The 14,955-nt window shown below is 49.2% G+C and overlaps 1 protein-coding gene across 1 annotated transcript in view; it reads right to left on the bottom strand.

Moving 5' to 3' along the window:
• NR2E1 (nuclear receptor subfamily 2 group E member 1) overlaps positions 1-8,726 on the bottom strand; it is a 28,304-nt gene extending 19,578 nt beyond the window's left edge. The window contains exon 1 of the mRNA XM_007423351.1: positions 8,702-8,726. Within this exon, the coding sequence (XP_007423413.1) occupies positions 8,702-8,726 (25 nt within the window). The remainder of the gene's footprint in view (positions 1-8,701) is intronic.
• Positions 8,727-14,955: the final 6,229 nt, after the last annotated feature.

Here is a 14,955-nt window from a genome sequence, read left to right as displayed (position 1 = left end):
CTCAAATGTGTCCAAATATTGGGGGGGCTACAGCAGAGATTTCAACTAAAAGAAAGAAATAACAGTTACTAATAGATTGCTGTCCTGGGCATTGGTGCAGCTTGATCTCTTGTATGCTCTGAAATACATATTTCTTTAGAGCTGGCTTCTGCTGTTAAAAACTGAACACAGAATGTTCCCACTTAATGCAAAGAACTTACTGCTGAGTTAAACCAATAGGTTTAAGGCAGATCTCCATAATCTTCAGCCTCCAGCTGAGCCAGGCTATCTACCTATCATTCTTATACAAGGAGTGGATGATTATAATGAGCAGGCTGAGGGAGCATCAGTTTGGGAAGATGGTTACACTGATAAAATGTAAAGACTATTTCAAGGTAAGTTTGACTGGAGGTGTCTTCATGGTCATGTAGTTTTCTTGGTGGCAATGCAGAAGAGGTTTGCCATTGCCACCTTTTGGGGATTTTTTTCCCCCAATTTCCCAGTTTGAACTACAAGACCTGAGATTGGTCTTCCATCCAAATACTAACCAGGCCCAATTCTCCTTAACTTTCATAGCTAAACAGAGTCAACCAGGTGCTAAATCTACTGAGACACTACATTAATATCCTGAGCTAATTTCCAGTCAGTTAAGGAGGTGTACATATTCCCCCCCCCCCATTTCTTCATTATCATTTCAACATCATTAGATAGGCTAGGAATATAAAGATAATGATTTGTCCAAGATTACCAGAGAGCTTCTTGGTGAGTGGAGATTTGAAGATACATTTCTCCAAAACTATTTCCACACCCCAACAATTGTATCAAAACTTGTTTGTGCAGCCCAATTGAACTAATCAATCACCACTGATTTTAGTGGGATTTATTTTTAAGTAGACTTCCTTAGGAACATGGCCTTCAGCTGTAATTGAAAAACATTTCTACCAGCCTAAAAGGGTTTTTTCCCTAATGAAAATGAAAATATTAAATATACACTACAATGCAATCCCTTGTACAGTATTCCTAAACACATCGTATGATGTCTGGAAAACATCATGATGCTTTATTTCTGTTAGGAAACGCTGAAATAATGTCTGTGCTTTGTTTCTGAGCGAATATGAACCATCCTTTCAGCAATGTCAAGAGTCTACACATCTGCTCTGATCTTCTTGAGTAGGGCAAGACTGCCTATGCAGAAGTAACTGCTGCATCTGTGACAGACGGGAGTTGGATTCTGCTTAAATGCATCTGGCAGAGCAGCAGAGACTTTACCCTTAGGTAAAGTGAGATAGCCACCTTAGCCAGCAGATGTTTCTTCTCATGGAAGGGCCACAATTATTCATTACACCACTTGCACCTTGCCTGCCAGAGAAGAGGAGAGCTAAGGTGCGAGACTTCCTACCTCAAGTGCCAAACTAATTTGTCATTAATACATCCTCTCTTGGTGTGTGCAGTGCATGGTTTGTTTGCCCAACTTACTTACCCCTAGTGAACCCTGAACGAACTGCATGGGATGGCGTTTCACCACACCTTAGACTAAAATGTGCTTGGCTAGGTTGGGTTCAGTGTGTTCTGTCAATGTAGCATTATTTTTTCTGCTTTGCTGTGCATGGCATAAACCATGCTGACCCTTCAGATGCCTGGTAGCATTTATTCAAATTCTGCTTCCATGGCATTAGCACCCTGTCTTCTTGGGAGTCATATTTGGTTCTCAGACCACACTTCCCCAAAATTTAGAGTTCTGTCCTCCCTCTTTCTTACTCAGGACATCCTGCCAGAAAGTTTGATTAAGTACAGATGGCCTTTATCACTTAGCGAGTCACTACTCAAAAGAGACATGTGGAAACAGGTCAGAGTGGTCCCTCCAGAAAACAACACTTCAGCCTGCCTCCTTTGTGCCAGATTTCCTGGTACTGATCCTGGGTATTGTGTCAGCCTGCAATTGCCAGCAAGGTGTTTCAGAAAGTTTTCAGGGAAGAAAGCACATGATATTTGATGTATCCAGCAAAACCAAATGGCTGAGATCTGACAAGCAGTTGTTTCCTTAAGAGTAGCTGCTTGAATTCCTTCCTCCTTCCCTCTCCTCATTTTTTCCCAACCTCAGTCTTAAACCCAATAATAATTTTTCTGTTGTCTCCTACCTCCCAAGCTAATTTTGATAATAGGCTTTCATTACTTTGCTCTAAAGAGACAGGTCCTAACCAACCCACTAAAACCTGCCTTCCCCAACTCAGAATATGTTGGGCTACAATTCTCATCCACCAAGGCCATGCTCTTTGGAGGCAATGGGATGGGAATTCTCATCCATTGGTGGCCACTGGGTTGCAGAAGCTGCTCAAAGATGGGCGGATCCTGCCTTTCTGCCATGCTTGCTTGCTACTGCCACATGGACTCTTGCTAGCTGACAGCAGTTGCCTACAAACCCCGCTCACTACCCAGGATTGCCTTAGTCACACTCTTTCTTAAGTAAGCAGCCTGCAGGCCATCACCTTTCCCACAGAAGTGAGGGAAAGCCAAGTCCTCGGACTTCAATGTGAATAAAATGCCCCCAATCCCAGTCTTCTTGATAACACTTCCGTTGAACCCCTTGCAACTTCTTAGTGGCAACATACAAGTGATGGATGTTCCGTGCTTACTCATGAGTTGGCCAAAGTGCCTGCAGTGAGACTGGCGGACAGGGGAGGATCTAGCAGCACATTGTTCAAAACATTGGCTGCTCTGAGACTGATGCTTATAGACTGAGGGGAGCAAGCTTACTTCAGTGTAAGTGGGCACCAGCCAGCAACGTCCATTGGATCCTGGCCAGGAGTACCCAGAGCTCCGGCCTATTGCACAAAAAGAAAGTTGACCTGCATGGAGAATATTATGACTGCAGTTGATTGAAAGAACCCTTGATATATTTAGGGTAAGTGCCTCACAGCCCGCTAAGTAAATTTGCTTTGTGAAAACAATCCGCTGCCTTGGAAGTAAGATGTTGTGCACCTTACATTAACACAATGGCTAAAAAAGCCACAACTGAATGGGCCCAGAGATCGCCCTGAGCTGTAAAGCCCAGTTTGTAAACCACAACTTAAGGAATTCCCACAACACCAGACGCCAAAACCAAACTAACCACATTGTGGCTTAGTGCCAAGTGGGAATCCGGGCATGGAAAGCACCAAAGATGAGGCTTGACGATGACTTGGGAGGAAACCAATCCTTGCCCTTCTGCATTTTGACGGGGGCGGGCGGGGGGGAAAGAATCTCTCCTGACCCGATTCAGGGGTGCGCTGCACATTTCTTGGCTGTGCACGAGCCGCCTGGGGGCAGTGGTGGGGAGGGCAATGACAGAAATCCAGGGGGAAATTCTGCTCTCAGGAGACTAGGAGAAGCCCAGCTAGGCTCTGAAAGGAGGCCTCCCTAACAGACAATGGGGACATTAGATTAAGTGTTAACTTAATGATCCCCCCCACCAATGGAAACTCATCTGACTGCCTCCAATCAACGTAAGCTGCCAGCTTCTCCCCCAAATGTAACTCGACAGCTGCTCTTTGCAGCAGCCCGGACTGGAGGAATGGGATTAGGTGGGGCGCCTGGGGGGAGAGTCAGAAAAGAGGAGGTGACAATCGGGCTGGGCCAGCCAAGCCAGGGGAGTCCTCAGGGGAGGGGGTCGGGTAGCGCCCCCCCCCCCCGTAAAGTTGTGCCCTGTGGTAAGAGGGAGGGGTGGCTGGAAGTAGGCGTTGTCCAGGAAAGTCGGGCCAAGCCAAGCTTGGCTTCTCAAGCGCTCTAATTACACGCCTTCCTTGCCACCTGCCTATTGGGTCACCAGTGACCCGTCAAAAAGGGTAGCATGGGAATTCGGATTGCACACAAAGGCTCCGGGGGAGAGCACTCGACTCCCCCCTTCTCGCCCCGCCCCCTGTTCCTCGGCAGACTTTCCACACTCGGCGGTGGGGGAGGAGAGAGCAAATTGGACATGCAATGGTGCCAGCCCCTGGTGTTGGGTGTCACCTCCGACAAACCGGGCCATTTCCTTATGCAAATCCCAGGCTCGCATTCTCGGCTCGGACTGCTTCGGATCTTCCCCACCCCCCAGCCCGCCTCCACTTTCCATCGCTACCGAGGACGACACAATCCTGTTCGACTCCGTGCTCTAAAGCGATTTCAAAGGTTCACCTTGCTGTGAACGCTACTTAAATCGAGATAATTTTGGGTTGAGGTATGGGGAAGACTGCCCCCCCACCAATCTGAGCTTCGATACTTGAAAGCAAGTAACCATGGTCCGAATGGGACTTTTAGATCCGAATAAAATATCTTTAGCTAACCAGGATTTCTAAGTTTTCCCCCCAGTCGATCCAATTCAAATCCTAAAAGACTGTTTAACATTGCGATCCAAGCGGAGAAATATTTTGACTCTGAGTGTGTGTGTGCATGTTTAAAGGTTTATTTCTCTGAGCAAAGGTAGGATTGAGAGTGCATAAAGTGGGAAGTACACGAATAGGGAATCAAATTAAATTACAAGCTTATTTCCAAACATTATGGAGAGGCCTTCTCCCATTTTAAAAACTATCGTTTTCAGTGGATCCTGTGACCACACGAATTAATGTACTATTTTTATTTTTTATAGAAACATACAACAAGAACCGTTGTGGGTGATAATTCTGGGATGGCTCTTTTTTGTGCCTGTGTAACATAACATTTAGAGACTCCAATTTGGATTGGGAAGAATTAAATACATAGATAACCAAATAGATATATTTTGGGGTTGTTTAATTTTGGCTTGCAAACCACTGTCAGAGCAGCAGGCCCAGTTTCTTGCAAAACCTTACAGAATGGTCACATCAGGTCTCCTCTGAAGTAAATTTCATCATTTGCAGAGGTGCTTACTCCAAGGCCAGCTTGTCCGAAGGCCCACAACTTTAACCAATTTGGGGCAATTTGGGGCAGCCTCCTACTCAAAGACTACCTCCGAAGGAAGGAAGTCCAAGGCGGCAGGGTAGAGGCTGGACCCCAGCGCCCCCGCAGAATGAAACTGAAGAGCGAAACCTCGGCAATGGAGAGAGCAAAGCCTCGCTCGGCAATGGAGAGCAGGTTCCTTGGATCCTCCACTCCCGAAGAACCAAGAGACCCGCCCGCCCGCCAAGGAGGCTGGGGCGGAGATGACTGGCTGCGAAGGGCAGCAATAATGCACGTAACCATAGAAAACACCTCTTGGAAACAGACTGAACCGTCCACATGGACGCTGTTTTCGACTGACAAATCATGGCAGTTTTACCTTTAATTTCAGGGAGACTCTGCATAGCCTACCATAATATATTTTAATTAACAGGCATTAATTCTGTTTGTATTAAACAGGCGTCGTTGCCCTGATTGCATTGATGCCCGCTGGGATTCTTCCAAACTCCTCCGGCGCTGCTTCTGTCTATCGCTCTGTGTTATCCACTCCTACTAATTGGGTGCCGCTTTGCCTCACCCCCGAGCGCCCAGAGGTTATCGCGGCAGGCGGTGGGATTTCCAATGCCCACAGTCTCTCTTGAATGAGCCTGTTGATTTAACTGGCACAGGGCAGGTAAAGACAAGCACAAGAGCACACCCAGCTCAGAATTTCTGACATTCGAGGTGGGCTTTTCACCTCCTCTCTGAAAGTCGCCCATAGACTTCGCAATAAATCCGAGATCCTTGCTAGGGGGCATCTAGCTGGCCTTGGGCACCCTTCCAAGCTCCTCAAGGGCCCTTCGCTGGGAGAACAGCACATGGATTTCTGCTTTAAAACAAGGCATCTTGCTGCACCCCTTCTCCAAATCTTGGCCCATTTCTCTCTGCCTTCATTGCCTGCCTTCTCCGGCAACTCTTCTGGGCTTTGGGGATGGGGAGGCCAGTTCCTCGGTCTCAGCAACAGGGGCTCTGAGGCTGAGGAAAGACAAAAGGTCTGGGTGGGAAGGTGGGAGAAGGAGGCTGGGTTCCCTTGAAGCAGGGCCAACTGGGTACCGCCAAGCCCCGGGGAAAGGCCTGGCTCCTCGCTGGGAACAGGCTCAGTGCTTTCCTCGACGGGGCGTCCGGGGAGGGGCTCTTTTCTGTGCTGGAGCATGGCGTAAAGCTCTCTGGCAGGTTCGATTACTGTAATTACCATCACAGGCTGCTGAAAGAAGTTAGGCGGCTCTGCGAGGACTCCGCGGCGGGGTCCCATTACCACCCAAGCAGCCAGAGCGCCGCCGACCGCCCTCCAGCCTGGCGGAAGGGAAAGCGCAGCCACCCGCAGGCCCCCACCCTGGGCGGCCTTGCAGAAGAGGGGCTTCCTCCTCTCCCGGACACTCCCGGGTCTCGCTTCGCTGCGGGGCATAGATTTTTCTGGGACCCAAAGCGAACTGACAACAGCGCTTCCTCCTCCGACAAGTGGCTGGCCGAACTGACAACAGCGCTTCCTCCTCCGACAAGTGGCTGGCCGGCCTTCTGCTCCAGAAGGGGCGCCGAATAAACAACAAGGGGTCCAAAGCCTGGTCTTCTGCCCTGTTCATGGGATGCAGCAGCCGCCTCCCTTTTTAAGGCATCGGGCAGAATCCACGACCACTTCCAACCGAGCTCAGCGCTTCAGAGTGAGGTCAAGAGCCGGCAACCGAGGCTGATAGAGGAGGAAAGTTCCCGCGGGGCCTGGGAGTTAGCGAGTCTAGGATCCACCTTCGCGCGTGCCCTTCCACTGAGATCAATTTCTCGGGGGCACTCCTTGCTTTCGACAGTGCCTAGTTCCAAAAAGACGGTAAACGGGAACCGCTAAGCCCGCGGCTTTAACGGTAGAGGCACATTCAATCTACTTCACTGACATAAACGCGAGCTTTGGCCTCGAGGCTTACGGGCGTCCACTGCATTGCACAGATCGCTTTCCTAACCCTTATCGAAAGTTTCCAAGGGCCGGGGGGGGTGTTGTTTAGGAAAGATTGAATGTGGAGTTGTATTTACTGCGGGCTTCCAGTTGATAAACCGGAGCGGTGTCTGTCCAGCTCAGCCCATGCTCCGGCCTGCGCTTGATTTCTCCCACGGACTCGCGCCTACTGAGGGAAACCGCGTGTCCCACTCGCTTGGGCGGGCCTGACCTCCGTGTATGCCTCGCTACGACTGCAGTTCCACCCGATCCGAGAGAAAGGAGAGTCGCTCAAACTCAGACCCTTCGCCCCGGGCTGTCCTGACACCCCCATCGCCGTGGGCCCACTCGGTCACTCTCCTTCAGACAAGCCGGAGCGCGTCCCGTAGGCTTAGAAACGTGGCTTGGCTCCTTCCAGGTTACTTTCCAGCAAGTTTTCAAAACTTTCCCGACGGCTGCCAGTAGCAGAACCGGACGGAGATGCGTCCCGGGGCGGTTGGAGGCTTCTCATCTTTTCCAGGCCGTGCAGCGCCGGAACAAGCCCCGCTGCAGTCGGTGGAACCGTCCCTACGCTCGGCCCGGCGAAATGCAAGTGGACCACGAAAGCGGCCGAGCGGAAAAGGGCGAGGGTTTCCCCGCTCTCGTCCGACGCTTTCCCCCAGAAGGCTGGCCCCGCGGCCCGCATCCCGTTTCCCCCGGCGGTCGATGGAGCGTGGCCTCGATCCCTCTCCCCGCTAACAGAACGGAACCTCTCGCCTTTCTTTCTCGGAAAAGGCATCGCAAACAAACAATCCGTCCCGTTAACCGCTTCCTCCTTTTTCGTTTGACCGAGACAGGATTTTGTTTAAGACACTTCTTTGCGCGATTTCTACCTCGGTCAAAAAGAGCGATTTCACTTCGTTTGTAGCCTGCGACAAAGTTCCGAATGCCGCCTCGCTGGAGGCCAGAAATGCAGAATTCGAAAGAAAGTTTAGCTAGATTACAACTATGCGCGCAGACACGCATCCTGAAAAGAAGGCACAGGGATAAAGGGAGAAGAAATTCGGAGTTTTTAAAGCAGAACTGCATGCACGTGTTTCTCTGTTTTCCACCCTTTCCCTATCAGTAAAAAATATGATTATGGCCATAGGAGCTCCTTCTAAACCGGCTTCGCCCATCACCTGTCACAGCCCAAATTGGATTGTGCCTGTTGCTGGCTCCCTCCCGCATCACAGTCGACTTCCAAAGTCTCTTCTTGAATTTCTAGCGTCTGAAGCCAACTTCTACCCACAGCAGTCAATCAGACTTTTAAAAAAAGGGAAGGGGGGGGGAGAACCTTCAGTTATGAGGTGTACCAGGACTGAGGATTAAGTGAAATGTGACTTTTAAATTGTTTCTGCTTCCCTTTTTTCGCAGGATTATTCGGTAAGGCTGAAAATGGTGTGCAAAGTATTCCCGGTAAATCCTCTTTCAGCAGAGCCCACCCCTTCGTGCGAGGTTGTAGCATTTAGCTATGGGACGTTTAGTCTTCTTATTAAATGTATTAATTTCAGAGAGGGGAAAATCCCCCCCCCCCCATTTCACCAATCCGTCCACATTTCAAGGGAAAAAAAGGCGATTTACAAACCCGCCCAGAGATTCTTTTTCCCACGGCAGACTTTTTTGACACCCCACTCCCACCCAGCAAGTGCGTCTGAAGTTCATTTCGGGCCTGGGCGGCCACAGCCACTACCTCCTTACAAGCCAGCCAGCCAGCCAGCCAGGCCCCTAGCCCCCTGATCCTCCGCGCGTTTACTTGGAGGAAGGGGCTTAGGAGAACGAGCGGATCCCAGGCTCAGTGTCCGGAACTGCCCAGCCCTGGCCGAACGCTCCCGCTTTCTCTGGCGGGAGACCCCGCCAAGCATTACCCACTTGTTGATCCCGCCGGCTTGCTCATTCTTGGGTCCCTCGGGACGAGCGCCGCGGCGTCGCTGCCTTAAGGAGGCTCGCTCTGCAGACGGCTGCTTGCACCGGCTTGTGGCGGCTCCGCTCGCTCCCAGCGCTGCTCCGGACGGCGTGACAGGTGCTTTAGAGGTCCCTCCGCGAGGCCGAACCGCGCATCTTCTTTCTTCTTCTTCCTTCTCCTTCTCCTTCTCCTTCTCCTCCTTTTCCTCCTCGCAATCTTCTCCGAATCGCCGAGAGCGGGCGAGTGGAAACTTGGACCGATTTGATGGTCCGGCGCTTCTCCTGGCGAGGAAAGAGCCGGAGAAAGCGCTTGCACCGTCTTTTCTGAGTGTGAAGAAGTGGCTCTCCACCCGGCAGGGCTTTGAGGCTCGGTAGCGGGCTGAGAGGCGGGGGGAAACGCGACGCCTGCAGAGGAGAAGGCAGGATTTGGGAAGCAGAAGCCAAGCTGAGCAGCGCAGTGCGCCCGAACACCGATCGGAGGCTGAAAAAAGTAAGAAAAAGCGCGGGGGGGGGGGGGTCGGAGGAGGAGGAGGAGGAGGAGGAGGAGGAGGCAGGGTCTGGTTCCCAGAAAGTGAATAGCAGCAAAATCAAGAAAGACAGGAAAAGTGAAAGGGCGCCAGAAGTTCCTCGCCCTGGATTGACTTGGCGCTTTGAGCCTCCAGCCTGAAGCGCCTGTAATATCCCCCGGAATTCTGACAAGCAGGCAGCCGGGGGGGGGGGGGGGGGAGGGAAGGGGAGGGGACGCTCCCTTTGGCTTCTCTTGCCCCCCCCCCGCCCCCGCAATCCAATTCTTGGAGAGGGCTGTGACGTCAGCTCAGGCTCTGCACGAGCGAGGGAGCGAAATGCTCAGCAAATGAATGAACTTACCTGCCGCTTCTGAGCGGCAGCTCCGGGAGCTGGTTTCGGAGCCTTGTCCTCTAAGCCGCTAGGAAAGCTTGGAAAAATGAGCGAGAGGAAGGGAAGTTTGTGGGTGGATAGCGGAGAACGTCTCAGCGAGTTCGGTTCCCTCTCGGCGGGGCGGTTGACTTGGTAATCGCCATTTGCATCAACAACCCTCCTTCCCTCGGGACTTAAAGCGACCACCACCCGCAAAGGCCACGGGTCGCTTCGGGCCGTGGGGGGGCGGGTTTAAAAGCCGAGGCGTCCGAGGTAAAGGGACAGCGACCTGTGGCGAGGCTCGATGAACCCTGGCCTGGGGAGGGAGGCCGAGGCAATATGATTCTCCCATATTGCTCCCAGTCCCCGGGGTGCGAGGGGCTACCAGATCCCAGCTCCAAAAATTCCCACGGTCATTAGATGACAGCTGCAAGTAGAATCGTAAAATTCTCTTTGGTACCACCCTGCTTTGAGCGTCTGGGTTTTCGCAGCTCAGACACAGGGGCCCACCTTGGGGCAGAGCTGGAGAACGATGCCCCACTGCCTCCAAGTCTCCCTGTAATGGAGGAACACTTTTTGCTCTACATCCCAGTGAGAACTGCTGCAAAAATGCCTGCAAAGTATATGTGAAGGCACTGGGCAGCTCCTCTGCCCAGCCCTGAGCAGCAGGTCCCTTGAGTGCATTTGGTGAGAGTCAGATGCCCTCTCTCAAGGCAGCCATTCTTTTGGCCGCTGCTATGCCAAGGAAGGTACAGTAGTATGTCGGTGACCAGAATCAGGCTGGCTTGGCTGTAGGGTTGGTTGTAAGGGTGACTGAGATAGTGGGAAGGTCCCCAAAGCTTCCTAAGGTCATTTCCTCACTGGCAGTTTTATAGCCTCTTCCAGCATCACCAGCACACAGCAGGTGGCAGCACCTAATCACTCATGGCTGATCTCGAAAAAGGTAAGTAGGGTTGGACTTGGTTAGTACTTGGATGGAAGACCAGCAAGAAATACCTGTAATGGTCTGTGGGAATGACCTTGGGAGACTGGACCCAGAGACGCTGCCAAGGGAACTGTCAGATAAGAGACAGCATAGCCCGCATCTGGGGCAAGAGGCTCAGAAGGGACCCTCCTTTATTCTTGGGGATAAAGGAGACAACAGGAGAATTGTGCTTTCAGACTTGCAAGATGATGTTAATGTAGCCTTACAGTAAAGTAGAATTAGCTCATCTGGTCATGTTTCCTGTCTGGTCTACCTGGTAAGGCTGACAATACTACCGCTATGGGCTATGCTAGGAAGTCAAAAGAAACCGCTTCCATACTGTTGCTGTGATGACTACCCACCTAGTCATGAAAAGTCCAGCTCTTTCCAGGAGATTATTCTCATAGCATCACCCATGCAGCTATGCTTGGGGCCATATAAAGGTCTTCATTATTGCTGTTATTTCTAGGGTGGAAATGTTCTATGTTAGGATTTCCATGTGATCCTCAAACAGACTGGTCACCAAGCTCCCATCAGTCATTTTACCTAGAACTTTTGACTAGATGAAGGTTCAGTGAAAGCCCATCCTTCTGCAGGGGTGTGTTTGTCAGTTGTATTTGCAACATACACACATAGACATCTGGGTACCCAAAATGATAACATGTGCACACACAATTACATGAACAACTTTCCTTCCCAAGACTTTGATTTTGTGTTTTTAGAGAACAAGTGAGACCAGATAATGTATCCAAAGAGCATATACTTAGTTCTTCTTCATCTAGTGTGTAGAGATAGCTGAAGCTATAAATCCCATCTCTCTGGCCAGCATTAACCATGGGGATCAAATGTTAGGGAAACTGCAGTCCAGCATAAGGTTATAATTTCACAAACAAGCAAAATACTCTGTTCAAGTGATAGACCCAAGAAACAGGAGTTGAACCATTAGGAACAGTTCATATTATTTAGAGCTGGGGAGTACAATCTACAGAACTCCTTAAGCCCTAGATATGGTTTCCAGAACTTATCAAATTCTGCCTCCCGAATGGTAATTTTTAAGGTGATCAGAGACAATTTAGAGGAAAGAACTCGGTGCCAGAGAAACAGAATCTCTCCCTTCGACTCAAATTTCCTGATTATATTTAACTCGAGTTGCAGCATTCAGGGTGAACCCCCAGCAGACAACTGATCTCCAGACTCCAGAGGAGTCCAGCTGACTTTGAAAAGAAAGACACGCGTGTGGCTCTGTGTTTGTGGGTATCCAACACGTTCCCATCTCGCTTTGTATTCAAGTCCTGTTCCACAGACAAATCGAACAACTGAAACCCTCGCTCCAGACAATGTCCGACAGCCAGTTCGCATTTCTCTCCCGAAAATTGAAGCCCAAGGCCACCTTTCAGAGAATTCATGGAAGAAAGCACAGCGCTCCAAAGGAAGTCACCAGTTCGGAGTCTGTGGGGAGGGCAGGCAACTCACGACAACCTGCCAGGGGAGGCAAATGAAAGCCGCTGTGTGTGGAAGGAGAGAGACCCTTCTGAAATATGCCACAGAGCACCCATCGTCCCTGCCGTCCATGCCCATCCCCTGGCCCTGGGAGAAGTTGATCGTCTTCCTTCTTCTCAGCATGCAAACCCCCACCCCCACCCTGTGATCTGGAGAGTCTGGCTAAAGAGAGCAAATTGCCCGGCCCCTGATCTTGAAGAGATTACTAAAGTCGAACTTTAAACCCAATCAGAGGCTCTGTCAGTCAAACAAGGGCTTATTAACCTCTCCCAGTGAAGGGGGCTTGTTTGGGGCTACTTTACATCATTTGGCGTGGGAGGGAAAGGGCAGCCATTGGTTGGGGAAGGGTTGTAAATAGAGCTGCTGCCCCTGGCCTTGTTGCAAATGGCTGGTGGAGGAATGGTGCTCCCTTGTGCCCGCGGATCAGCTCCTTGAATTCCTTCAGCTCCAGTTTCTTGGGAAGAGGGGAGATCCCAGGGGTATTTATTGGTCTCTGGTCCCGGGGTATTTATTGCTCTGGAGACTTGCGCTCAGCGTAATAAAGAAAAGGTTGAGTCAGGGAGAAGGGAGGGGAGGGGAGGGGAGGGGATGCGAGAAGAAGAGATGTCCTTGTCTGGACTCCACGTTTCCCAACTGGAAGACCCTTTGTTCAGCTCCTACAATGTCCAGAGAAGGAAAGGTGTGGGACTTTGGCAGGCAGTAATCTACCGCATTAGAAGGTCCCAAAGGGGTGGGCTCGAGAGATGTAAAATCATTAGGAGCCCACAAGACAACATAGAGGTGGAGTAACAGTGTTGACTGAATGAACCAGGGAACATGCTGACTGGGGTTAAAGGATAATATGAATTGTCAGCTAACTTAGAAAACCCTCTCCTTTTTGGAGCTGACACCAGCTGAGGTTACCACCACACTCAATCTCTGTTTGTTTCAGTCATAAATCATAATATTTGGGTTCAGATCTCACACTAAGGCATATACCATGATTTGCAGATCAGAATCTCTTGGGTCATTTATCATCTTGAGCTGAACCCAAATAACTCTACAGTATGATGGCCAACCTAGTTTGTCATACAGCATTGTGACTCCATCTCACTTTTACATCCCTCAGGTTTGATGTACAACTTCCACAGTTCTTACCTTTTAGCCACTGGCTGGGGATGCTGGAAGCTGTAGTCCTATAAATCTGGAGGCATCAAATGGGGGAAAAGGCTGTCATAAGGTGTGCGGTATCATCAGATTAAATATCTGTACATTTCACAGAAAGACTCTGTTCAATAGTGCATAGCCAAGCAAAAGTGATTAGGACTGAGCTGTACAGTATAGTATCTTGTACATCAAGAGACCATAAAATTAAATTGATCTTTTTCCCAAGCAAGTGTATATAATGCTGCAGCCTTAGGTGATATATTTAGTTCGAATCAATTGATCAATTGATAATTGAAATCTGTATAAATTACATCTTTTATTTTTGAAATTCTCTCCCAAGAATACTACAGCTATTGTCTCAAGGAAAACTTTACAAATATCGTTTTTTTTTTTTTTGGTTTTCATTTGAGGTTTCAGATCATTTCATTTAATAATTTAATCAGTTAAAACAGTACAGTCCTAAGTGATTTGGGCTGCAGATGCACTACAAGCTAAATATTTGACTTAACTCCATGGAAAGTTGGTTCCGTCTGAAGTCAGATTATCTGAAATGTTGGTCTGTGGTTATTGCTCAGCCTTGCAGCTACATGATGAATATGCATGCAAGAAATAGGCACCCTAAATCTCTGCAACTTTAACAAGCAAATCTGAATATACAAATTAAAAGTATAGATCTCTTCCCAAACCCAAGAGTATTTGGAGAAGTTGAATAGATCACATATTAGTTGCTAGCTAATCAAAAAAGAACATCCTGGCCTCCTTTTTCTTCAGCGCATCACATTGCTTTTAAAGGAAGAGAGGGCTTTCTGAAAAGTCGGCAAACATGCCAGCTATCAGATACTGTTTTTTCAGATACTTCAGTAGTGAAGCTTCCTTCACCTAGAGATAATTTCATATAATGGAGAAAAAAAAAAGAGAAATTTGAGGGGTAAGGATTTGCCCTTGGAAGACAAACAGCTATTTCTAAATGTTGGGCTTAGCTGGTGTTCACATGGAAAACTAGGCAGGAACTTAAGTCTGCTGTTCTCAAAGTAAGAACACACAGCAACTGCAGTAAAGACATTTTTTGGGATGTTATTTTGTAATTAAACTTTTAGCTGATTAAACAATCCAGTAGAATGCTGCTGTGCTCCAATTTCTATCCACTCCAGTCCAAATGAATGACCAGTGGCAAGTCATGCAGGGAGCAGCAGTGGCGTCGGAGTCCCTGTTCCTATTTGCAGTTTACCCCAGCACAATCGTGCCCATCACAACCCCATCCTTCTCCCTTGGTCATGTGATGATATCTTCATCTTGTCTTCATCTGAAATAGCCCAAAATCATGACTCCAGGTCCCAGCAAGTAACAAAAGAAGACAACTGATCCCCAAGATTTTACTTGGGAAATAAGAGACATCTTAGCGCAATTCTGTATTAAGTGATGCTTTCTTTAGATGCAACAACTCAGCTTCTCCTCATTGCTGGGGATATTCAACTGGGCTTCTGTTGAGTATTTGTCAGTTTTTCAGTATTGGTCAGTTTCTCTCATGTCTCTCTTGAAGGGAGAGATGCTATTGCTCAGCTGTTAGTTAGCTTCGGTTATCCTACTCTGCAGGAACTAGCTAGATCATGTCAATTTCTGCTTCCTTCTTCTCTCAGGTTATTTCTGCCCTGGTGTTCTCCCATATATTTTATTTCACATTATGTTAATTTGGGGGATGATCAAGTGGTGGGTGGGAAAAAAACCCAGTCCAGGC

Source organism: Python bivittatus, unplaced genomic scaffold, assembly GCF_059951505.1.
Source record: "Python bivittatus isolate LINGU-HERP-01145 unplaced genomic scaffold, Pbiv_v1 ctg000020_np1212, whole genome shotgun sequence".
Classification (NCBI taxonomy): Eukaryota; Metazoa; Chordata; class Lepidosauria; order Squamata; family Pythonidae; genus Python; species Python bivittatus.
Note: the sequence above shows the minus strand (reverse complement) of the source record. Positions and strands in the feature narration are given on the sequence as shown.